The following is a 19,946-nucleotide window of genomic DNA, read 5'->3' on the forward strand; positions in this document are numbered from 1 at the left end:
CCTTGGTCCTTTTGGGCCATGCCACTAATTGGAACTTACTGTCCCATTAATGAGTTCTCTCTCCAGAGATTCATCTGGCCATTTTGACTCTCAAGTCTCTGCCTAATGGACTATTGAACGACAGAAAACCCGCACAGCTTTGTCTCAGACGCTCTCCATTAAATATACAGCAGTCCCCAATTAACCCCAGGCTTAAAAAACAGAGTGGCAAAGCAACTCTCAGGCCAGCTCTTGGAAAGAGGGCTAAATTGGTATGATGTAATTGCTCTCCCTCCCTGGAAAAGGCCAGTGTGGCCATCATCTGAGCAGTGGACACCAGGCCCCTCGGTGGCCAAGAATCAATTTCCATCCTCAAGATGCCACCTGTCCCTTCCAAGTCCCTCAGGGCCCTGACAGTGACCTTGAAGGGCAAGGCTCACAGAACCAATGTCTTCCAACAGTCCCCTGGCTGGCTGGAAAGTGGGTCCATGGTAAGAGTGGGGCCAAGCCGAAAAGGGATCCCCAGGGATACCCATGGGGAGATGCAAAGAAATGAGCCCCTCCCAGCGGGGCTGGGATAAGGGTTCCTTCTCCAGAACATCCTTGTTTCATCACGTGTGTAGTGCAACAATTCCTAAGACCTCTCAGGTTAGCTAAACGCACACCTGATGGCAGACTTCCCTGCTCACAGTCCTTCGATGGCTCCCTATTGCCCTCGGCATAAATTAGCTCAAGCTCCTGTGGCTGTAATAGAGGCCTCAGCCTGCACGTCCAGTCTCAGCACCCTCACACGCTTCCTCAAACTTGATCTCAGGAAATGCTGAGCTGTGGTGGTCCTCACGTCCCTTCCGCTTTCACACCCTTGGCCTTGGTTCAGGCACACCCCCTGTCATATCCTTCTGCTCCTTGTCCCCAGCCCCCAGGTCTCACTGCAGATTCACCCCCTTAAGGAAAGCTTCCCCCACTGGGCCTTCTGCTCTGCCAGGGGAGCCCCGGGCCAGGGTCTAAGTCCCCTTCGCTCTGTTCCCACAAGAGCCCATATGGACACCGTGTCCACTGCAGAGACCTGACCTCGTTTGTTGTGGTGTCTCTCTAGCAGAAACAGGGTGTCTCCACCTTGGCTCTACTGACACTTTGGGCGGCTTGTTCATTTGTTGTGTGCTTCCCAGGCATTATGACAACCAAAATGTCCCCATCCATTGCCACATGTCCCCGAGGGGCCGAGTGGCTTTTGAGCGAGCATCACCGGGCTAGACTGTCAGCATCTTGAGGGTGCACCGAGCAAGGGCAGAGGACCACGGAGCCAGAGACATGAGGGTGAGATCCTCGCTGACCTCCTTGCCAGCTGAGTGTGCCCCCAAGCAAGTTGCTTCCCCTCCTGAGCCTCAGTTTCTTCACCTGTGGAATGGGGATAATGGCACGTAGCATGTACAGCAGCTTGCTGTAGTGGTTGATGTTGGCAACCAATACATATTGCTCTACCATTTGACTGGACATCATGTTTTAAATACATAGAAGATTTAGCATTAGATTCAGGCTCCCCTGACTAGCACTGGGCGCTGCCATATACCAGATTTTTCGTCATCCCGTTCAGCTTTCACCATTTTTATTGTCATCATTCCACAAATAAGGAAACTGAGGCCCTAGTGTCAGCTGGCTCACTCAGGATCAAATGTTACCCTATTACAGCTTAGATTGAAGCCTGTCTTCTGGTTCCAAGATAGTCGGGGTCCCTTTCCTCTCCAGAACCTGGTAGATGCTCTCGTCTCCGCCTGCCAAGCTCCCATACCACCCTGTCTGGTGACCCCTGTGTGTCCTGAGGCTTCAGTTTTGTGTCAGTTCCTCCAAGATTTTGTGCCCACAGCACCTGTATTTCTTTTATTATTATTCTTATGTTCAGTTAGCCACTGTATAGTAGTACATCATTAGTTTTTGATGTGGTGCTCAATGATTCATTAGTTGCGTATTTCTTATGACACTTTCAACCACCCCCAGTAAGCTGTAAGCTCCAGGGAGGCTCAGTTAGTGACCGAGTGTCAACCACTTTATCCAGTGCCTAGCACAGCATTGGCACTTTCTATGTGTTGAATGAATGAATGGAATGAATGAATGAATGAATGAGTGAATGAATGAATAATTAATAAAAAATAGTTAAGAAAGGTGAGCTCATAGGACTGAACAACCAGGAACATGGCGGTCAGCAGACCAGGGAGAATCCCTCAGCTCTTGAATGGTCTTTTTCCTTGCAGGTGTCTCCAGTTTCTTCCAGGGACATTGCTTCTTTATGATGAACCCAACACACCACATAAAACGGGGACAATCATATACAGGTGATATCAGAGCCTGCATTTTTTAGACGTGTGGCTCAGGCCCATTGACATATAGTCAAGTCAGTTCCATTGGCAAAGCCTCCCACAGCCTGTGAGGTCAGTGGATGTGGGGGGGCTTCGCCTGAATGCCTGGTCATCTTACCTCATCCAGTTCCTCCACTACCCCTGTGGATGCTGAGCACCAAGCCTTGCCTCCTACTGTTCCAGCTTACCCCAAACAACACCAGTCATTTTCATACGTCTGCGCTCTCCTACCTATGCTTGAAGTCTCCACCTAGATGTGGCTTCCTAGAAATGCTGTCCTTCCCTCCCACTCTGGGCTCCCATAATGCTTTGCCCTTCCCTGGCATCAACCTCCTTCATCTCCCATAATGCCTTATAGTTCCCTGGCATCAGCCTCCTTCATCTGCCCCACTCTGAACATCAACCTTACTCAGTTCTCAGCCCTTTCCTGCAGTGTCCCTAGCACTCCACACCCCACAGGTACTCACTAGATATTTGATGCATGAATAAATGCATTTTGCACAGGGGCATGCATTTGGGCTGTGGTGCTCTGATGTCACTGGACATTGAATTTCTGTAGGTCCCTTGCTTGGCTCCATGATCACCAAGCAACCCTCTGATGATGATTCTGCCTCTCCCATGAGGTCTGCCCATGAGAGAGAACACCTTGGTCAGAACCCAAGAATTCTGACCCACATGGCTATTTATGATTCTTACTGTAAACTAGTAAATTGGATTCTGGCTTCATAAAAACAGAACCAAGTACAGAGGGACTCCCTTGCAGGGCATTGTTTCTCCTTGTTTGCCTGCTATGATCCTCTCTCCCAGGACAAATAGGGAAATTGTTCTCCCTTTGTCTACTCCCATTCCCAAGAAAGACAGTCAAGGTGGGAAGGAGAGAAAATCTGCACTAACCTTCCATCTCATTCTCACCTCTTTGCAAAAAGAAGGCAGTGTTTTTAAAATATTGTACAAAAGAATATCTTCCCACAGGAAAGAAAATATAATCATCTCTTCAGGGGAAAAAAAATACAGTTCCTTAAAAACCCAACCATACCCTGCATATGTTCTGTTTAAATGCATTTTATTAAGTTTTATACCATTTAATGATGGCTTAAAGAAGAACTACATAAACAATACTATTTTAGTGTAAGAGGGTTGGAATATTTCTAATTCAAGCCAGTAAAACCTCACTCCTCAGTGGTTTATAAAACTTGAGTACGTTGATGTGGCAGAGCTCAATTAATGTCAGGCCGTATGGATTTCAATCTGGCTTGAAATATATTTAAACAAATGAAGTAGATACAAATGTTGGCTCTTTGGCCAGCCAGAGCTAAAAAATCCATTTTCTATCTCATTTATAATAAGAACTAATTTGAATGTAATTTATCTAAAGCACAATGTTTCCTAATTTTTACATGCAACCATTAGTTATAGTTTAAGTAATAGTTATATCCATGGATCTTAGTGCACTTAATTGAAAATGCATGTTATTAAAACGCAAGACTTAATCCTTCAAAAATAAAAGCATTATCCTAAAGAATAATGGAATACTCAGACTCAGAGCAAGAGAGAAGAGGGGGCAAAAAGCTTTAAAAAAAAAAAAAACCCTCCCCTTTAAATACAGTACTTCTCTCTCTTTACGTGGTATTAGAATTATGTCAGAGTGAAATTAGCCACTCTCGACCCGTTATTTCAATTCAGATTACTACTGCCTCTCATCCGAGTGTCAGACTTGGCATCAGAGTCAAATCCGTCTGCCGAGGAGTGACATGTCAAGGGTGACAGTGACAAATTGTCACTAAGTGAGGAATAACACATGACAGGGCATGTGTCCGTAATGAGGCATATGCATGCCAGTAAGCCTCGGGATGCGTGAGGCTGAGGGCGGAATGCTGGGAGCACTCCTGATGCTGTGAGTTCTCATTAGGGCTCCTTGGATGGGGGTTTCCAACATTAAAATAAATAAATAATAAATAAGCTTAAAATAAAATAAGGCCTGCCTTTGTGACCTCTTCTTCCACATTCATGATTTATTTCTTTATTTCTTTCTTTAACTTCACCAAGATCAAGGAAACCCACACTCCAGAATGAAATTATTCTACCTCTGTGTGTTTGTACAAATATTTCTATGAGCACTTTGAGAGACGGTACAATTTACCAAGCAGAGGCCATCACACAGACATTCACAAGAGCACCAAAAAAGCAGATTTCATATTGGTCTCCAGCGCAAATACCATTTAATGATGGGCTGTGGTGCTCTGATGCCACTGGACATTGAATTTCCGTAGGTCCCTTGCTTGGTTCCATGATCACCAAGCAACCCTCTGCTGATGATTCTGCCTCTCCCATGAGGTCTGCCCATGAGAGAGAACACCTTGGTCAGAACCCAAGAATTCTGACCCACATGGCTATATTATGATTTATGATTATGAAAAATACAATTTTTACCCCAAGCAAAATGCAAATGGTTAGAGAGAGAGTGGGTAAGAGGTATCATTATGAAAAATTAACTCGAGAGGCCACAAAAATAGGAAGCATTAAGAAAGGGAGAGAGAATCCCTTATTGTTTTTTTGTTGTCTTTAATTTCACATATGGGATCTCCAGAATTGTTTGTCCAGATGAACAGTGATGTTTTTATACCCCAAGTCATGTGCATACATAAAGACATGTTACTGGATTTTATTGACAGTTGGATAGATGGGGGGAATATGAATGAATGGGGGGATGGGGGATGGATGGATGAGGGGATGAGGGGAGGATGGGGGATAGGTGGGGGGAATGGATAGATGGGGGATGGATGGATGGGGGATAGATGGGGGATGGATGGGGGATGGATGGATGAGTGAGGGGATAGATGGATGGGGGATGGATGGGCAGAGGGATGGATGAATGGGGGATGGTTGCGTGGGGAGGTGGGTGGATGGGGGATAGATGGGTAGGGGGATGGATGGGTAGGGGGATGGATGGATGGGGGATGGATGGGTAGGGAGATGGATGGGTGGGGGAATGGATGGATGGGGGGATGGATGGGGAGCTAGATGGATGGGGGAAGGATGGGTGGGGGGATGGATGGATAGAGGATGGATGGGTGGGGGATGGATGGATGGGGGATAGATGGGTGGGGGGATGGATGGGTGGGGAGATGGATGGGTGGGGAGATGGATGGAAGGGGGATGGATGGATGGGTGGGGGGATGGATGGATGGATGGGGGGATGAATGGGTGGGCACCAAGGTAAGACAAGAAGTGAAGAGTCCACAGGTATGGCTGGATCAGCTCAAATGTCATGTAAGAGCTTAGACTGACCAAGGTGGTCAGTAACTATTGGAAGGTTTCAAGCTGAGAGTGAGTGGCCAGGTCTGCATGGTGGTGTCAGTGTGTGCAATCAATGGAGACAGATGAGAATGGAGGCAGGTGACCAGGGAGGAGGCTGCTGTAATCTTTCAGGTATGAAATAGTAAGTAAGGGCCAAGACAAGGTGCTGAAAGTGATCCAGAGTGGGGACAGATAGAAGGGATGTTAGAAATGACCAAAGAAATTGGTTAACTGGTTAGATTTCTAAAATGGAGAGACCCTGGATGATCCCCCAGTGTATGGTGGAATGGCAGAACCAGTGGCCAAGACTGCAGCACAGAGGAAGAGCAGGTGTGAGAAGGCAGGGACGGAGTGACCATTTGGCAAATGCTGAAATCTTAGCGAGGAGCCCGGTGGGGAGCCCTCAGCACATTGGTGGGAATTGAAGATGCAAGAGAGGAAGAGAACTGTAATCAAAGACTGTATTTCAGCAAAACTGGAGAGGACCCAAGGGACAGGGTTTGCGAGTTCCTATAGTACACATTTTCTACACAGAGATCTATATTGGTAAGTGGGATTACACATTAAGTACTAGTTTGTAATTGCTTTATTTTTTCTCTTAATAAAAATCTCATGGACCTGTTCCTTTATTTTTTTTCTTTGACCTCATTTTTAGTGGCTGTTTCAACTCATGTCATAAATTACTGACTATATTCCCTATTTTGGGCATTTAGATTATTTCTGGGTGTTCACAATTATATACGCCCTCCTGTGATGTTTGAGTCTAGTACAACTGAATTTCTTGGCAAGACCTCAGAGCTCCCCTGGGATCAAAGGGAGAGAGAAGAGGACAGGGTGCACAACACCTAGGTGCTCTCGGCTGGGGATGAGAGGTCTGGTGGCAAGGGGTCATTTAAGGACCATACTCCACCTGGGGTGGCAGGAAGATGCAGATGCCCAGGGCGGCTCTAAGAATTCCTGTCTGCATCCGCAGGTCCATGGGTTCCAAGGAGCCTCTCTGGGAAACTGCTTGATAAACCATTCATTTAAAAGTCACTTATTAAATTCGATGTCACAAATACCTGTATATTGGTCCTCGCTGTGAATTAGGCCAAAGCAAACCACCTAAATCCTTAGTGTCTGATTTTGCTCATGGAAAATATCACGATGTTCACTGTGGGTCTGCAGGAGGCTCTGCTCCACAGGGTCCCTCAGGGACCCAGGCTGACAGAGGCTCCACCCTCGTGTCGTTTCACCATCCAGAACATTCCACCTTTTCAGTCGCCATGGTGGAGGGAAAGAGATTAGGGAATCCAGGGCTTTTCAGGGCCTCTGCTCCAAGTCGCTCACATGGCTCTACTCACAGCCCCTGGGACAGAATGGTCACATGACCACGCCTAGCTGCAAGGGAGCTGGGGCGGGTGGGAAGACGGACGGATTATTAGGTGAGATTCACTGGCTCTGCCACAGCCTACCCTGTACTGACAAAACAGGGTCACTCTTGCATTCAATGCCCACTGTATCATGACAAAAGATAAGACACAGCCTAAATGTTGCAACAGGGAGCTGATGAAGTTGATTGCTAGACTCACCAATAGACTCTATTTTAATCCGAAAAAGAAAGCCCTTACACATCAACATCAATATGAGATCATCTCAATATATATGACGATCTCAATATATATGATGGCCTCACATTAATATGAGATCATCTCAAAATATATGACGAAAAAATTAAAGCGCAGAGCAGAAGGTACAGAATGCTGCCATCAGGTAAGAGGGGATATATACAAGTGACTGTACACTCGTCAAATGTTTCTGACACAGGAGGCTGGGGACATTGCTTGTCTTTAAGAAGAGGATGCATGGCTGACAAATTGGAGGGGAGGGCAAACTTCACTGCTATTCTTCTCCACCTCTTGAATGTGGAACCACTGGAAACGCGTGACCTGTTCCAAAAAACCTCTAAATTATTTTGTAAAAACCTTCGTTAAAATTGACTTTGAGCCGGCACATACACATGGAGGAACTTGTACACACGCACACGCACGCACACGCACACACGTGTGCGCCATGAGCTTGCCCCAGCATTTCTGACCAGCTTCCGGCTGCTGTGTCATGCCTCTTTGGGGCTCACGGGAAGCCACCATGTCACAACTGTGACTGCCAATAGCACTAAGGAGGTCACTTTCCTGCAGGCAGACTTTTTCCCCTGGTGGTCACTGCTCATGGTGCCCTCTGGCCTTGGGGAGGGGCTCCTGCTTTGATTCCATCCGACACAGCTAATTCCAGGTTTACCACTCTTTCGAGGTGTCAGGAAAGCCCCAGGCAAAACAGAGACAACTGAACATCTGCTGCGAGGTAGCGGGATCTCGGTGCCACGAGCCTTGCTGAGTGCCGCTCCCATCTGCAAGCCCAGGGGCCACCCAGCCCACACCAGGGGAGTGCACGACCTCCAAGTCCAGCCCGACCTCCCAGAAAGCTCAGGGAGAGCAAATACCTCAGTGGGCAGTCCACCTCTCCAGCCCTCATGTCCCCGCCTCTCTGCAGGATGCCTGACAGTGGGAACAGCCGCTCCCACCAGGGACACAGCCCAGCCCTCTGGCCCCAGAAGGACAGGAGCCTAGAATCACCCAACAGCTGTGCATTTGGCAGGTGCGCACATACAGGAAGCCTTACATAGGAGGCTCCCTCCAGCTCAACAGAAGTGTAGTGAGGAGCCGGCAGACGCACAAGACAGACTGGGGCAGCGTGAGAAATCCAGGCCTCCTGCAGTAGGCTTGCCAAACTCAACCCTGGCAGGGGTGAGACTCCAACCGAGAGAGGCTCGCAAAGGCTCCGGTCCACCTAATTAATTTCAAGTGTTTGGGGAAATCAGAGAAAATTTGCTGAAGACAAATCCCAGACCTCCAATTGGACAACTGCTCCCCCTGCTCATTTCCCCCTTATGCCTAGTTCTCATGCAAATGTACCCCCAGCCAACCCATCTCCTCCTGTGGGGGGGCATGCAATCACCCCTCCCTGCCACCAGCCCGCCCCCGGAGGAGGTCTCCCCTGCCAGGCCTCAGACATGCAGAGCACGGGGCCCAGGGCTGCCTGTTCCTCCCCCTTGGCAACAAGTGAGTTGATGTATTTCAGTTGTGTGCCCAGGTGTGGGATGGGATTGACTGGCTTGGAGGCTGAGAACCCTGCAGGACACAGGGGCTCAGGGCTGCCCCTGGGCAACTGGTCCCAGTGGTGGTGGGGGGTGGGCGGGCTGTGCCAGGGGCCCAGGGCAAACACTGGCTACATGCTGGGCACTGGGGAAAGAGCAGTGGGCAGACAAAATGGTCCCTTGTCCTGGAGCTGATGGAGGAGACACGCCTTGGAAAACAAGTAAATAAGCAACATTAATCACGAGGATGGTGACAAACTATGATGACACAGAAGCCTGGAGTCACCGGGGGCTGCAGTAGAGGGTGAAGGGCTGAGCCGGTTAGGAGGAGGATATGGGCAGAGGTGAGTTCCCAGAGGAGCGGATCCAGGGGAGAGGGAACCGGGGGTGGGGGGCCGGGGGGTGCAGCACTGTGCACGCGTCATAGATGAAAATGAGCTGGGGGCCTCCAGAAACCAAACAACCCCAGGGTGTCCAGGGCGGAGTGGGCCACAAGGAGGGAGGAACCAGACAGCTGGGAGAGGTGGGGAAGAGTCAGGGCGGAGGGGCTTTAGCACGAGGACAACCTGATCATGGGGGCAAGTGTGGGAAGAACGAATTCAGACTGCATTCGGATTTGACATGGCAGCCATCAGAATGTGAAAAGACAAAGCACATTGGGAGAAGGTATTTGACCAGCCATATGACCAGCCAAAGGAGAGAATCAGAACGTATATAAAGAACATCTACAAATCAGTGAGGAAAAGACAAACGATCCAAGAGGGAAGACTTTGAACAGGGTTTCCACGAAAGAAGAAACACCAAGAGGCCACAAGCTTATAAAAAGATGTTCTGCTTCGCAAATAACTAGGGGATGCAAACTTGGTGCCCACAGGGCTCGGCATGTGGTGCAGGGCGCGACGGGGCACAAAGCCCGTTAGGAAGCATTTGTGATTATTTAAGAATAAAACAAGAATACATTTTTTTAATTTACATTTGTTAGTTCTTTCAAATGGTTACTAAGTTGTTAGGACATGAATATGTATCAGGTTGTCTGGACCTAATACTTAATAAACAGAACCAGTGGGTATTTCTTTGGTGGAAGAGTTTGTGAAGGAGTCCTGAGACACGGAGGGAGCCATGAGCTGAGGCAGTCTGGGGACCTCAGGGTTAGAGAAGACGGGGCTGTTCCAGACCAGTCTAAGAGGCTGCCCCCGAATCACGGAGGGGCGGGGAAGGCAGGTGGAGGGTTGTGTAGGGGGCCTCTGGGAACCACAAACAGTCCTTCTCCTCAGGGGCCATAAGAGTTCCTCTAAGTGACTCACGACCAGCTCCTTCTTGTCCCTGTTTCAGGAGGGTGCAGGCAGTATGACTGGACATCGAATGGACTCAGGGGCAAGGGTCCACGCCCTGTGTGGTGGCCTGAATTGTGTCCCCAAAGCCATGTCTAAGTCCTAACCCCCAGAACCCATGAATGGAAACTTACTTAGAATTAGGGGTCCTCATAGATGTAATTAGGTTGAGACTCTCAGTATGAGATCATACTGAGAGTCCTTATAAGAGATTGGGGTCCTTATAAGAGAAAGGCTGAGGGAGAGGCCCAAGACCCAGTGAGGCACGGGGAAGAGGACCACATGTGCAGACAGAGACAGAGACCGGAGAGATGTCACCCGAAGGCAGGGAAGGCCAAGAGCCCCCAGAGTCTGGAAGACACGAGGCGGCCCTCCCCCAGAGCCTTCGTAGGGAGCCTGGACCCTGCTGACACCTTGATTTAGGACTTCTAGCCTCTAGGCCCATGAGAACAAATTCTCATCTTTTTTTTTTTTTTTAAAGATTTCATTCATTTATTTGAGAGAGAGAGAATGAGAGAGAGCACATGAGAGGGGGGAGGGTCAGAGGGAGAAGCAGGCTCCCCGCCGAGCCGGGAGCCCAATGTGGGACTCGATCCCGGGACTCCAGGATCATGACCTGAGCCGAAGGCAGTCGCTTAACCAACTGAGCCACCCAGGCACCCAATTCTCATCATTTTAAGCCACCCAGTCTGTGGTAAGTTGTGGTGGAAGCCACGGGAAATGAATACACCCTGTCTGGCCATTGCAGCAGGCCAGCCGACATGGGACCCTCCATTCAGAGTGGGCTGTCACATCGTAACTGCCAGGAACTAGCAAACCTACCCACCTGACCCAGCCGTTTCTGTGCACCAGCAACTCTGACCTTGGCATAGTGGCCTCCCCAGGTGGCTTCCCCCTCATGGGAGGAAGGAAGGGGCCGACACACAGCCCGTGAGACACTAGGAGACAAACAGCGGCAGCTGGGGAGAACGATGCTGTGTCCCCTCATTCTGTGCTGTGCAGTCATGGGTCTGTCATTTCCCCCTCTGGGCGCCCGTTGGCCCACGTGCCACATGTCTTGAGAAATGAGTTAGCGTTGGGCCCTTACAAACCATCCACCAAGGGCCCAGCCTGTGTGTGTGTGTTAGGCAAGATGCTCCAAGTCAAGTCACCACCGTGACGACATTTCCCTCCTTGGCAGGTGGGGCAGGTCCCCAGATGTACTGGTCAGTTACCACTGTTCTAGCCAAGTCCCACACACCGCGGCTTCTAACAATGGAAATGTATTGTCTTCTGGTCCCAGAGGCCAGAGGTTGGAGATCCAGGTGTTGGTAAGGCTGGTTCCTTCTGAAGATGGTGGAGGAAGAAAGTGTGAATTTAGACAATTGTCTTAAACCCCATGAGCCCCTGGTGCTTCCTCTAGAAAATGAGAATAAAATCTCAGTAGTTGGTCCATGGGGTATCGGCGACAATTAAAGGAGAGAAGCCTGGGATGTGTGCATGTATGTGCCCTCGGCAAGCAGTACGTTATGACTGTCCTAGGTCCCCACTTTCTGGCACATCGTGGGCATTTAATTCATGTGTGGGGAGTAAGGGAGAGAATCAGAATATATAAAAATAAACCAATAAGTAGCCATGATTTTGACAGCTTAGGAATAACCAAGCTTCCGCCTTTGGGCAAAAAAAACCACAGTGCCCAGTGAGTTGCAAAGATAGCCAATGTCCCTGCATGTCCCCACCAAGGCATCCTCTGTGGGAGAAGGCAGCTTCACGGTTTCTCCCACTGTCGAGACTGGTAAATGTTTTATAGTTATTTACAAGGCAGAGCAATTATGTATAATTATTCCATAATGCAAACACATTATGAATACTTACAGCACCGTTCCCCCCCACCCCAAGGAATCTGGCGGAACTGTGTGTTAAAGATATTTTGTGTAATTGAAATTTGGAACAGGTGTAGAAAGGAAAAAAGAGCCTTCCTGACAGAGGTAAGGGAAACTGCCAGACACTCTCTTGTTAGAATAAGAAAGCCATTCCAGGAAGGAATGGGGAAGGGCCCTGCTGTGGGAGGTCCCGCAGATGAGAGCATCGAACTCCACTCCCGAGAAGAGGCCAGGTGCCAGCCCGCTCTAACACAGCACCTCTTCTTACCCCCCATCGCACTCACCACCTCCAAGTAGCCTCACCTGCTCACTTGTCCATGGTCCGCCTCCCCCACGGAAGGGGAGGATTTCTGGTCTTGTGCACTAGTCGGGAGCACAGTTGACACTCAATAAATTCCTGTTGAATAAGCAAGTGTAAAAATGAATAAGTCACTCCCCAGGGGGAGGAGTGGGGGAAAAGGAATTAGCATTCGATGAGCACTTACTATCTGGGAGAGTCCCAGGACAGCACTTAGCCCTCAGGAGCTCCCGGGGCTCAGGGTTTTACCCCCCAGTGCCCAGATGGCGAGATTACACAGGGACAGGACTGTGGAGACGAGCTTCTCACTCGGGCCCCGCTCCCACCCCTCCAGGACAGAGGCCGTCCTCGGCATCTAACACCAGCCCGCTGATAAAAGGAACATTCTGTATGGGCAGCCAGGACGTCATAAATCACCCTACTGAACAGTGCCGCTGTGATCAAAAAGGAGCCATCAGACACAAAAACTGCTCTTAAAAATGAAAAGGGGAACCCAGTGGCCACAGGGGGGCGGGGGGGCGGCCTTCATAAGGCAAGCTCATTTTCCCGACAGCTGAATGGAAACTTGAACCGCAGTCTCTCAACCTGAACTTCGACTTGGCCTAATTCCATATCAAGTGACAAGTTTGCCACCTGTCCTGGGTCTGGCCCGCAGAAGACCTCAAAGGGCACCTCTCCCCTCACTTGGCCTTGACGTACAAATCCTATCTGTTCTTATTTAAGAAACAATAACAGCATTTATACCCCGTCCCCGCACAGATGGCTGGACAGTCGCCTGATCCTGTGTCTGCCCCTCCATCTGGGAGAGTCGGCGGCGGTGGGGACGGCCAGTTTAATGTGCGGGTGAGGCTGACGAAACCACCTGCAGGCAGAGGAACCGCTTTAATGGGGGCGACAGATGAAACTCGCCCACCTTGGCCCTAAGTCTCAACTTGAGGACACAAGGTGAACCTGGGAGTCAGACAGACTGTGGTCAGGACCCTGGTCCCTCACGTACTCCTTGTGTGACCTTGGGCAGGTCACCGGACTTCTCTGCTCGGCTGTCTTAGCCATAAAAAGAACCCCTTCCCTGTGGTGTGATTGTGACGGTTTAATTTAACGGGATAATGTACGTAGATCGCTGCAGATCTGACACGAAATGAGCTTCTCAAGCAGTAGGTGTCATTCTTAGGTTACTGACTCTCGGCAAACGTCTTCTGAACCAGCCAAGTCTCCAGGAACAAGGCCGCAAATCTGGTTCCCTGTTGAACTCACTCCTTCCCAGGGCTCATCCAGAAAGTCAGGGCCTCACAGATCTGTGAGAGACCTTACACGTCATGTGATGTGCCCGTTCTCTACAGAGAGGGACACCAAGTCCCCGAGAGGAGAGAAGAATTGGCCACGGCCACCCAGGGCAGTGATGGCAGAGCCAGGAGCAGAACCCCGGATCACCGAGAGTTTCCCCTTAGCTCCTCTTGCTTCTATATAGTCTGTCAGTTACCCTTGCTGCATAACAAATGCCCCCAAAACGTAGCAGCCTAAAACGACGACGATCACCTTCTGCGGCTGCTACTTTGCTCAGGCTGCTATTTCAGCAGCTCACCACACCCTGAGCGGCTTAACCAACAGAAATTTATTTCTCACAGTCCCGGAGGGTAGAAGTCCAAGATCAAGGTGCTGGCAAGGTTGGTTTCTCCCAAGCCCTCTCTTTGGCTTGCAGACAGCTACCGGCTACCTTCTCTCTGTGCATCTACATCCCTGGTGTCTCTCCCCTTCTTATCAAGACACCAGCCAGACTGGGTTAGGGCCCACCCACCCTTAGCATCTCATTTAACCTTAATTTTCTCTTTAAAGGCCCTAACTCCAAAGACCGTCACATTCTAACATCCAGGGGTCGGGGCTGCCACAAACACACTTGGAGGAAGGCGCAAAATTCAGCCCCTGACATTGTCTGCCACTGGTTCTGCAGGCCAGGAATTTGGGAGTGCTCAGCTGGACGGTGGGGCCAAGGGGACCGATGGTGCAGCTACAGTCAGATGGCAGCGGCTGGAGCTGGAATGGCAGAGGGCTGGAGCCTCTGGGGCCAGCAAGGCATTTCTCTCTCTCTTCTTCATGATCTCAAGCCTTCTCCGGGAGGTCTGTGCACGTGGACAGGTCTGGGCTTGCGCGGGCAGCCATGCCGCTCCCATCGTCATGGGGATGGCACAGGGCTCCAGCATGAGCAATCCAGCCGACAAGCTGGAAGGTGGACGACCGGGCAGCACATCACTTCCACTGCCTCCTTCAAGTCACGAACTGTACCCGCTTGAAGAGGGTCCCCGCAAAAGCCACCAGAAGGTCACCTTATTTAGAAATAGGCTCGTTGCAGAATCAGGTAGATGAGGTCATACGGGAGTAGGTTGGGCCCTCGGGCCAGTATGACTGGTGTCCGTAAAGGAGAGGGAGAATCAGACAGAGGGACAGAGGGGACACAGTGGGAGAAGGCCATGCGAACGCGGAGGCAGGGCCTGGAGCAAGGCCGCTACGAGGAAGGTCAAGGCCTGCCGGCAGCCACCAGAGGCTAGGAAGAGGCAAGGAAGGCTCCTCCCCGGGCCCCGCAGAGAGAGCACGGTCCTGCCAACACCTTGAGCAGTGAGGGAATAAATTTCTGTTGTTTTCAGTCACCCAGTTCATGGTAATTTTGTTGCAGCTCTATGGAAAAAAGACACAAGCCCAGCCAGCTTCCAGGGGAAGGGAATCAGACTTCACCTCTGGAAGAAAGGGGGCAACATTCTAGAAGAGCACAGGGACGGGAGAAACTGCAGTGACCACCTACGAAAAGTGCAATTGGGCACAAACTCTAAGTTGATGAGAAGAGGGACGCGAAATCACAGGCCTCCAGACCCTCCCAAGCCAGTCCATGCCCTCCAGGGTTGACCACCTCTGCCTGGAGAGCCCCTGAAGGATTTAAGATGAGCCAGACCTGCGGCAGGAACGGAGCTGGCTCAGGTGGCCAGAGAAGCTGGGGAGGAGTGGCTTCTGCACCAGCAGGAAGCAAACCAACACCTTGTCGCCCTTGAAGCCTGAATAGGGATGTACACCAGGCAATGCCAGGAATCCGTCTGAGCTTTAGGAAAATCTGGTGCTTCCTGGGCTGACTGGGGCTTGAGGGGATGGTCTTTTTTTTAAGATTTTATTTATTTATTTATTTGAGAGAGAGCAAGTGAGCGAACGTGCAATCAGGATTGGGGGAGCACAGAGGGAGAGAATCTCAAGCAGACTCCCTGCTGAGCATGGAGCCCAACACGGGGCTCGATCTCACAACCCTGAGACCATAACCTGAGCTGAAACCAAGAGTTGGACACTGATTCTAGAGGCACTCTGCCATGCCCCACCAGCCACTCTAAGCCACCTCGCCCAAGCTTCCTGTCCTGCCCTTTTGTTGCCACGCCCTTCACTGAGACCACAAGGACTTGTGTTTTGCTTTTCAAATGCCACCCTTGACTCAGAGTGTTAGGGTCGGGGTGGAGGGAGGGTGGCAGGAGACCTCCAGTTTCCCAGGACTACTCGCTAAGATCACTCCCCACAGGTCTTAAGGGAAGACCCTAACAATCCAATCACTTGGGATGCTAAGGGTTGTAATAAACCAAAACTCCACCTTGAACTGCCTTGATCTCAAAGGAAATATTTTACTTCCTTCAAGTATAAGACTGGAAATAGGGTAAACTCCAAGAAGACTCTATTAGTTAAAGAAATCCTAGCAGCAAGCAAAAGCAAACTCACAAGTGACTCATGGCTCCAGTATAATAGAGGTTTATGGCTCATTCCTGTAAAGCCCAAAGCAGGGTTCTGGCTGGCAGGTGTCTCCTCTCCAAAGTATGACTCAGGGACCCAGGCTCCTTCCACCCTGTGGCTAGTCTCCTTTCAATGTGAGGATTCCAATGTTTCCGTGTTCAACTGCATCAAATTTACAGAGAGGGGAAAAAATTGGATGATGGGCGGGGGCCAGGGGGCTGCTTACTTCCCATCTCCCCTACAAGGACGCATGCAAGTTCCATGAGGGCAGAAATTTAGGAGGCATGTCTACCCCAAGCGTGGGATTCAGCACACTCAGTGAATTGGCTCTTGTTTTTAGACTTATCCCTCATGGTTGCAAGAAGGCTGCCATTGCCCCAAGCATTACATGTTCACACTGCAGCATCCACACCAAGAAGCAAAAAAGGAGACTCTAGCCAAAGGAACTCCTCATATATACCTCTCTCTTCTTGTCAGAGAGGAAGATCTTTCCCAGAAGTTTTCTTGTTCATCTCATAATCCCAAACTAGAACATAGGACCACTGCCTTACATATGACAAAAGGGAGTCTGGCAAAGGGAATAACAGGATTTTTGAGCCTCTAGCATGGAAGGTGAGCAAGGGTGAGGGAAGTATAGAATAGGCTTTGCCACACAGCCTTACTCAAAACCAGCCCCACAGTGGGGCCCCCTGGAGGCTGCATGATGGAGATGTCCAGGCCGACCTGGGAGGGGCACCAAGCAAGGCCAGAAGTGACACATGCAGCACGAGGCTCATAGGGAACTAGAGATGGGACATGTGCCCCAGCCTCCCACAGCCCAGGACAGCACCACCGGCCCAGCCACGTAAGGAGTGAGCCGGAAGGTCCCAGAGTCAGCCCATGAGGTCAGGTTAGAGGTGCTCCCTTCGGCATCAGAAGAAGTGCGAGGGCAGAGATGAAGCAGGTGACTGTGAATAAGAACTGTCCCTCTGGGTCAAACCCTGCATTTCTGCAGTGGCTTCTGTCTGAAATCAGCAGCGCATGGACCCAGGCACATGCTCCGTCCACCCACCTGCCATCCCTGTCCTCCCTTCCTCCTGTTTAATTTCCCCCTCTTTGGACCCTGTGATAAAATACAGTACAGTATTTTCCCCCTTGGAAAGGACAGCTCTTTTAACAGTATTACAAAGCACCTTCAATTTGAACTCAACTTGTAACCTCAACTGAAGACTATTTTGCTTTTAGTCACTATTATGTGGAATGTTATTCATTACTTTCTTTTTATTCCCAGCAATGTGTTTTCTATCAATGTGTATCTTTTGAAACTTTTTTTTTTTTTTTTTTTTGCGAGAGAGACAATGAGAGAGAGCATGAGAGGGAGGAGGGTCAGAGGGAGAAGCAGACTCCCTGCCGAGCAGGGAGCCCGATGCGGGACTCGATCCCGGGACTCCAGGATCATGACCCGAGCCGAAGGCAGTAGCTTAACCGACTGAGCCACCCAGGCGCCCTGAAACTTTTTTTTTAACATGAATGAATTTTTCTCTACCACAATATTACAGGAGGAGACAGCATGCATGCTAAACTCCAGAGTGTCTGACTTCTTGGAAGGGAAAACTAACATGGGATGGAATTCATTCTTTCTCCTGGGCCTGTCCTCAGGACCTGCCAAACCCCGAGTTCCCCACTGCTCACCTGCCTACTGAGAACCGCCCCCCAGGGCCACAGTGCAGGCTCAGTCTTCATGGTCATCCCAAGCGTTGGGGCTCATGGCCTGTGCGTGCTCAGGTTCAGGATAGACAGGGGTTTGGTGACTCTGAACCCTCGGCACCAGATGTCACCCCCACTGAAGAGAAGGCCTGCTCTGCCCAAGAGAGCAGAGGTGGCTCCAGCACGCTGAAGAGTCTGGGGCTGGGTGCAGAGGGTGTATTTTCTGAGTGAGTGACCTTAGGAAAGTCACTGATCCCCAGAGAGCCCCGGTGAGCCTCAGTGTGATCTCTGCAGAGTCGAGGTCAGCCCCCAGGGCTGGGTGTGGGCTTCAGTCTCTCCTGTCCTTGTGCCTGGCCTCCTCGGAAGGGCGGGGCTCTCTCTACATGGGAGTCATGGTTGTTCTTCAGAAGAAGCAGAACTGCCCAACGTGGTCACTGTCCTCAGGACTTTACAGTTTGGAAGGAAGAAAGGCAAGAAATGCCTCCAGTCCTCAAGGCACCATCCCAATGCTGCCTCCTCCAGGAAGCCTTCCTTGTCCCTCCACCCCTGCTTGGTGCCCTGGGAGCAGGTGGTGAGCATCTTGTCACTTTATTCTTTGTGGATCTGCAAGCCTCTGTCATGCCTGAGCTCTCCTTCCTTTGTTCCTGAAAGCCTAGAACCTAATTTCTACTTGAAGACATTCAGAAAATACTAGCTGACTTAATTGAGACACACAGAGGTGCAGACAGAGGTAATTGCGAAGTTAAATCACATCGGTCTCTGCAGCTGCAAGTGGGTCTCATGAGCATTCCCTCAGAACACAGCTCCTGGAAGAACTGATTTAGAAGAAGGTGAGGTGCACTGAAGGGCCAGGTCATGGCCAAGTGGTCATTTGGAAAGCTGAGTGTCATCATTTCCACATGACAGTGAGAACCTATAATTGACCAGGCCCACCACCATTTCCAAAGAGCTCCAGGGGATGGGGGTGGGGGGAGGACTATATTCACAATGTCTAAGCCTGCAATGGGTTAGTAGCTAGAATGTGCAAGAGACTCCTGCAGATCGAGAGGAAAAAGAGAGCAGACCTAATAGAAAATTGGGCAAAAGGAAAGAACAGGCAACGTGCAGAAGAAGAAAACAAAGGACCAACAAGTATGTGAAGAGATGCTGGAACATACTAGTCATCTGAGAAGTGCTATTTAAAACAAAGACAGCACATTACACATACTGGACTGGCAAAAATTAGAAAGCCGAGTTATGCCAGGTGTTGGTGAAGATGCGGGCTGTGGCACGTTGGTCAGATTACAGGCCCCACGACACAAACACGCCCTGTGAGGGCGCCCACGGGGGCCCTACAGTATTTTCCCAAAGCCAAGCCTCACTCCACAGTGAGGAGCACCAGTCTTGTATGTCCCTAATAAAGGGCAAATTGCCACCATGAATGCCAAAATGCTTTCTTACCACTTAGGATTTTTATACTCATTGAAAGGGCTCTTTTTGATTTGTTTAGACACAGCTCTTTTTAAAAATTATTTTCTGCTTGGGCGCCTGGGTGGCTCAGTCAGTTAAGCGTCTGCCTTCGGCTCAGGTCATGATCCCAGGGTCCTGGGATCGAGTCCTGAATCGGGCTCTCTGCTCTGTGGGGATCCTGCTTCTCCCTCTACTCCCCACTTGTGCTCTCTATCTCACTATCTCTGTCTCTCTCTCTCAAATAAATAAAATCTAAAAAAAAAAAAATTATTTTCTGCTCTTAGGCTCACAGAAGAAGGAGAAGATTAGTGAAATAAATGGAGTGGAGTCTTCCTAGCTCTCCTTCCCGCCCGGGCCCAGCAATCATGCACCAGCTTTTGGTGTTGGCAGCACCCATCCTTCCCAAACCTCGTTGCCTTCATGGCATTAATCATGGGCGTTTCTTGAAAGAGGGCTTGGCTATCAGCCCCCAACATTCTCCCAGGCTGCAGTCGCCCTGCACAGGTTGTCCCCGTGCCCATGTTATGACATCCGTGGGGGGCAGGCAGGGGCAACGTGTCACAATGGCCAACAGCAGGCACAGGGGGCCAGCCAACTTCAAGATGTTAGAATAACTAAGAACATGCCTGTTAGGATCCCTGTTTGTGGACTGGGAGCCCATCTGGGAACGACAGGAAAAACGAGACACAGACACCATGGAGGACCACGTGCCTAGAAGCATCAGACACGGTGTGCACACGCACCTGCTTATGTAAACCGAAGCAGTAATTCTCATTAAACTTATGGGAATGGGGGGGGGGGGGG

The 19,946-nt window shown here is 50.2% G+C and overlaps 1 protein-coding gene across 1 annotated transcript in view; it reads right to left on the reverse strand.

Moving 5' to 3' along the window:
• Positions 1-12,248: 12,248 nt before the first annotated feature.
• VRK1 (VRK serine/threonine kinase 1) overlaps positions 12,249-19,946 on the reverse strand; it is a 122,308-nt gene continuing 114,610 nt past the window's right edge. The window contains exon 12 of the mRNA XM_034992892.1: positions 12,249-12,353. Within this exon, the coding sequence (XP_034848783.1) occupies positions 12,264-12,353 (90 nt within the window). The 3' untranslated portion in view covers positions 12,249-12,263. The remainder of the gene's footprint in view (positions 12,354-19,946) is intronic.

The sequence above is a fragment of the Mirounga leonina genome, unplaced genomic scaffold (assembly GCF_011800145.1).
Source record: "Mirounga leonina isolate KUSES-001 unplaced genomic scaffold, KU_Mleo_1.0 Mir_82, whole genome shotgun sequence".
NCBI classification, from domain to species: domain Eukaryota; kingdom Metazoa; phylum Chordata; class Mammalia; order Carnivora; family Phocidae; genus Mirounga; species Mirounga leonina.